Raw genomic sequence first — 6,312 nt, 5'->3', positions numbered from 1 at the left:
TATATTTGTATATATTTATATAGTTTTTATTTAGTATATATATTTCTAAATATATAAATATATTTATACAAATATATTTTTATATATATTTATATAAATATATATATTTATATATTTTTTTTAAATAAATAAATTTGTATATATAAATATAAATATAAATATATATATATATATATATATATATATATATATATATATATATATATATATATATATATATATATATATATATATATAGCTCTCGAGAAATCAAATGACCTATCAAGGGAATATATCTGGCCATATTGCCCAGCCGGCCATACTCTCTTGCCAAATTGAAATTTTTGGTAAAAAATTTTATAAATACAAATACGCAGGATGCTCGCGACATGTAGCTTGTGCCCTGCGGATCAAAGGAGGTTTTATTATCAGGAATATGAGCTGTATTTGCCTCAGAGGCCTTGGCATGAGATGCATATCTGATATGATTTCTCTTATCAGTTTGAGACCAAACATTCCCATCTGAATCCGTCACACACACACACACACACAGCCTTTGAGAATGTCTACATGTGACATGTGGGTTTGGGGAAGGAAATAAAGTGGAAAATGGAAAGAGGAGATATCAATCTGTGTATTCTGTTTATTATTAAAGAAGCAGAATGTACTGAACTGTCCTCACAGTGGAGTTAAGTTATGACTACAACAACCACTACTTCTGCACACTGCGCTTAAACTGCACTAATACATGGTTTTATATTAAGAATGCCTTAAATTACGACATGTAATATGACGAGTAAATGTGAAAAGGAACCTTTAGCATCTTTCACTTCTGCTGGATATGTAAATATGAAAGTGTTTGCGCACTAATATGTGAGACAAAGTAGATGGAAAACTAATAATTATTCTTTGAAAAAGGTGCACCGTCCTTCTCCAGGTCTACAGTATATACTGTATATATATATATATATATATATATATATATATATATATAAATATATAAGTGTGTGTTTCTGCCAGGTGAGGGCAGTTAGTGTGTATATAAAGTGAATTACAGAGAGGTGAGGTGGATTGAATTAGAGACCCTGAGAGGATGATATGGGATCATGCTGGGACCGGGTCTGCCTCTTGTAAAAAAACACTTACAGTGAACAACAGGGCTCCACCAGTGCTGTAATTCCTAGTTCTGTAATTCCCAGTTCTGTAATTCCCAGTGCTGTAATTCCCAGTGCTGTAATTCCCAGTGCTGTAATTCCCAGTGCGTCCCACACAGACATGTCCAGTGCATTAAGAGGGCTCAAGTCTTAATCACAGATTCACAGCCCGCCGCACAGTTTGACCTGCGATGCTAACGAACCCGCCCGCTCGCGTCGTCTCTCGGACAACTTGTCATCTCACGCCTTTTCCTCTCACCCACCCCCCTCCCTCCCATCCCCCCATCATTCATCTTCTCTAGTTTTTACCTAAATCCCTCCCTCTCTCCTTGCCTGGTGTGAGGAATTCAGCTCCCGCTATGGACTTGTTTACGTGCACATGATTCCTTCAAGCACTTCATCTCAAGTAGGTAGGAGAGGAGAGGAGAGGAGAGGAGAGGAGAGGAGAGGAGAGGAGAGGAGAGGAGAGGAGAGGAGAGGAGAGAGGGAAGACAGTGTGAGTTTGGGAGTGTGGTCTTGTGCATTCTCTCTCCACTTCCCACTCAGTTATGTTTCTCTCTCTCTCTCTCTCTCTCTTTGTTTCAGTGTGTGTGTGTGTGTGTGCGTGCGTGTGTGTGTGTGTGTGTGTGCCCGAGAGCAGCTGAGTGCAAGAGCAAGCTCTGCCCCCTGAACCCCCACGCCCCACCCCGTCCACACACACTCATTTTTCGATGAGTCCGTCGATGTCTTTTAAAGCACGATGAAACTCGCGCATTATAATATTCAAAGTTACAATATATATATATTATATATTATAGCTTTTGTTTATTTCTATTGTCTTAACGTTTGGGAATCGTCTCGTGGCGTTTTCGCGCCACACTTCCATGAAATAATTTAGAAATCAGACTGAACTGAAGTCTTTTTATGGAAACATAAACGACATCACTTCCTGTGCACAAGAGAATATTCTCGAGGAGGAAAAAAAAAGCTGTCCTCAACCAAAAGGGTTTGACATTGACTGAACAACTAATTACCTAAAACCGCTGGTGATAGCAGGTATCAAAATGTCATTGATTACAGGGTCAATTTGGCAAATTCTTTGCAGAGCCAACTTACATGTTCGGTGTAGGTCAAGTGTAGCGGAGAATTTAAGACTTGATGCTTCATCGGTGACTTGGTAGAGAGGGGGGGGGGGGGGGGGGGGCAGGAAATAGGTCAACTAGAAGCAGGCTGGCAGAGTGGAAAGGAGGGTGGGAGGGAGAGGGGCATTTCTCAGCTACAGACTGCTATACAGTATAGAGACGATTCATGAATAAGCTCTGTGTAAGCCCCGGGCACTGCTGTGGCCCCGTTGCTATGGCGTCCATGGTGAAGGGCCCGAGGAATGTGGCCTTACTGGGCAACTGGGATGGAGAAGGGGGGGATGGAGGGAGGGGATCTGGAGAGGGGTCTTTGCTTTGGACTACTTTAGTCACTGGTCACATCTCCACCTTTTAGCTGGAGCGCAGCCTTTGTCTTCTTCTTCTTCTTCTTCTTCTTCTTCTTCTTCTTCTTCTTCTTCTTCTTCTTCTTCTTCTTCTTCTTCTTCTTCTTCTTCTTCTTCTTCTTCTTCTTCTTCTTCTTCTTCTTCTCTCCGCTAAGTCTCTCCATACTTAATTCCTGCTCTGTCTTCCTCCGCCCGTGTCACTGTCCCTTCATCCTCTCTCTCTCTTTCTCATCTCTGACCTCACACCTGAGTCCCTGTGTGCGCGTGTGTGTGTGTGTGTGTGTGTGTGTGTGTGTTGCGTGTGCGCGTGCTTGTGTGAGTGTCTATAGTTCCTGCTGGTTCACCATCTGTTGCTCTCGTCAGCTGACTTGATGAACCCGTGCTTCTGACGCCGCTGATCCTTGTGGGTGTCTGCATATGTGTGTGTGTGTGTGTGTGTGTGTGTGTGTGTGTGTGTGTGTATAACTTTACATAAAAAACACCGCCTGCATAAAAGCCACAGAGTTTTCGAACCTCATGGCCTTGTGGTTGTCACTGAGTCGTCGTCTGTGACTCTGGCCTTTCCCACTCGAGTGAAACGTGCGGCGTCGACACACTGGTGTCGGGGGGGTTGACGCGCGACACCGGTAAGTGTCGCCGGGGGGGCGACGAGGCACAAGAAAAAGAGAGCGAAAGAAACCGACAGAGAGCATGATGGGAAAAGTGCAGAGACAGCAAAATCTCTCTACTTCCCACTCAGTTATGTCTCTCTCTTTGTTTCAGTGTGTGTGTGTGTGTGTGTGTGTGTGTGCCCGAGAGCAGCTGAGTGCAAGAGCAAGCTGCCCCCTGAACCCCCACCCACACGCCCCACCCCGACTACACGCACACACACACACACACACGCACACAATCCCTCATCCCTGCCACCAATGCCGGTATTATAAACTACCCCCCCCCCCCCCCCCCCCTACCCCTCTCCCCCCCTCCCCCCCAACTCGTCAGAGCCAGCTGACCTACTTCCTGTCTAGCCAGTCCAGTGGTAGACTGTACACTCATATGAGACAGTGTGTGTGGTTGTGTGTGTGTGTGTGTGTGCGTGCGTCCGTGGAACGATACCGACGAAGAGAGTGTGTGCTGTCAATAGAACCGGTCCAGACATGTTTTGGGCTTCCTCCTTCCACTTCTGTGGAAACCCAGAACAAAGTTAAGCTTCCCTCGAACTTGAACTGGTTTGTGTGCCAACAAGCCAAACATGTTATTATTATCTCTTTGGAATGATGCAGCTGAAAGGTTTGATTAAATAATTTAAATTAATATATAAACAGTATCCCTGCAAAAGTTTGACTTAGAAAGAAAATTAGAGCCTCGTTAGTAAAGAACGTTTAGGCGAGGTCTATTTGGGCACATTGAGCACCATCTGTGCCATTTGAGCTTTCTCATGTAGACTATACATCTCACTTTTATATTACTAATGGGGTTCAATACATGCAAATACAGCATACAAAATACAAAATAAAAAAGTTATTCATGTTTTATAATTTTTTTATATTTTTTTATTTTAGTATTGTGTGAATTGTGTTTGTAAAATTTAAAAAACGGCTTACTAATTATTACTATTATTTTGTGATTATTTTCCTGGTTATAACGGGTTTAAGAGATTTAAAAAGTGCCTCTTCATTATTCTAACAATACGGTTTCTTTGAGATGTCACGTATATGCCAAAGATCTTTTCTCTTTTTCCGGTTGCAAAAAAGCATGTATACATAAAAGGGAATAGAGCATCACACACATCTTCAAATGCATGACCAATTTATGAATGAAAAAAAGAAATATGAGTGCGTCTGAGGTAATAAATATGATTCCTCTGCCTCCTTTTCTTCTGATGCTGCTCTTTGCACACTATAAAAAAAAACATGCCAAAGCTGCAGGTGTAAACCTCAAAAGTAGCATTTGGTACCAATATGTCATTAACCTTAAAAACACAAGGCGATGAAATTGAGCGAAAGGTAGAGAGAGCATGTTGTGGCGCCAACAGAGAGAAAGAAAGAAGGGTCTAAAAATGCAGGCACAATAAAAGCATGGAAACAGGTGATTGCAAGCAGACAACAACTGCAGTGTGTGTGTGTGTGTGTGTCTGGGGGGGGGGGGGGTCGTTTTTTAAGAGCAGCAAACAGGTCTTCAGCTTCTCTCGTGTGCAGCATCACTTGCATGTGTGCAGCCCGGCGGACACCCAGATACATCAGCCAAAAACACACACTCAGAAGAACACACCCCGTGCCCCACCGGAGCGGAAAACATGGGTGTCCGCGCACGACCACGAGCGCAGCGTGTCTGTCCGTCTGTGTGTGAGTGTTGTGTTGTGTTAGTGTTGTGTTGTGTTAGTGTTGTGTTGTGTTAGTGTTGTGTGGTTTGCAGGCGCACACCGGATGAACAAAAGAAAACTGGCTATTGCAGCATGCAAGGCTTCAACTTTGATGGAGGGCATGGCCACACTGACTACAGGTACAGGTTGGCACTCCGTGACACAAAGCTACACAAGCAGCCAGAAGTAGAAGGTGATGGGTGATGGGGCTTCTGGGTAAATAATGAATATATATATATATATATATATATATATATATATATATAGGGAATGAAAACAATACAAGAGACTCAGCAGTGAGAAATAGGTTAATTTCCACTGTTGTATGAATCAAGGCTGATGGGCCTATAATAGCCTGACCCCCCCCACCCCCCCCCCCCCCCCCCCCCCCCCCGCCCCTCCTCTATCCAGGTCATCAGAATCTCAGCTCCAACCTCAACTCAGCATCTCACTCACACACACACACTCACACACACACACACACACACACACACACACACACACACACACACACATTCCTGTGACCGGACTGAATGAAGATAAGGCTTCAGATGCGCGAGGCAGCTGTCAAGTTAGTGAATGTCTATATATATATATATATATATATATATATATATATATATATATATATATATATATATATAATTTCCTCCATAATTTGACAGAATGTGGCGGCCTGCCTCCCACACATCCTCCTCTCGCAGCCTCCTCTGCCGGTTGCTATTCAGGGAACGCTGTCAGGTGCAAGAGAAGGAGAAAGGCGCGCACGCACGGCACGCACACACACACGCACACACACACACACACACACACAGTCTCTCTCGCTCTCTCTCGTGAAGCTATATGTGAAAGATGTCTTACCCTCAAAGCGGACAGGTCTATTTCGTCCAGACTCCGGGCCGGAGAGTCACTCGCCATGATGGAGGTCGCAACCAACAACAACAACAAAAAGAAGAAAAGAAGAGCCGCTCACAGTTGCCCGGTATCCTGAAACGGCCTCTGCTTGTCACGACTGTGTGGTCCCCCCCACCCCTCTAGCCCCTCTAGTCCCTCTAGTCCCTCTAGTCCCTCTGGACCCTCTGGACCCCCTAGCCCCCCTAGCCCCCCTAGCCCCCCTAGCCCCCCGTCTCTCTGCCACACAGCGTTGTCTCCAAAAAGAAATAATAACAGCTCTCAGGTCAGTAGCGGGACGTGCCGCGGTGCCGGGGGCGCACAGCTAGAGCGCGAGCGCGTGGAGGACGGGAAGCAGGAGCGCCGCGTGCATCAGCACATCCAGATCCATGGTCCGCGCGACGGAGACGGTGTAACGGTGGAGAGGTGAAAGCGCCGCGGAAGACGGGATTACTGCTCGCGCTCGCGCTCGTCCTGGAAAC

General features: G+C 44.9%; 1 protein-coding gene across 6 annotated transcripts in view; it reads right to left on the bottom strand.

The window, feature by feature from the left end:
- tnika (TRAF2 and NCK interacting kinase a) overlaps positions 1–6,004 on the bottom strand; it is a 54,127-nt gene extending 48,123 nt beyond the window's left edge. For all 6 annotated transcript variants that reach the window (XM_034562625.1, XM_034562619.1, XM_034562620.1 and 3 more), the window contains exon 1: positions 5,801–6,004. In XM_034562625.1, the coding sequence (XP_034418516.1) occupies positions 5,801–5,857 (57 nt within the window). In that variant the 5' untranslated portion in view covers positions 5,858–6,004. The remainder of the gene's footprint in view (positions 1–5,800) is intronic.
- Positions 6,005–6,312: the final 308 nt, after the last annotated feature.

This window comes from Cyclopterus lumpus, chromosome 22 (assembly GCF_009769545.1).
Source record: "Cyclopterus lumpus isolate fCycLum1 chromosome 22, fCycLum1.pri, whole genome shotgun sequence".
Lineage (NCBI taxonomy): Eukaryota > Metazoa > Chordata > Actinopteri > Perciformes > Cyclopteridae > Cyclopterus > Cyclopterus lumpus.
This window is presented reverse-complemented; position numbering and strand designations above follow the sequence as displayed.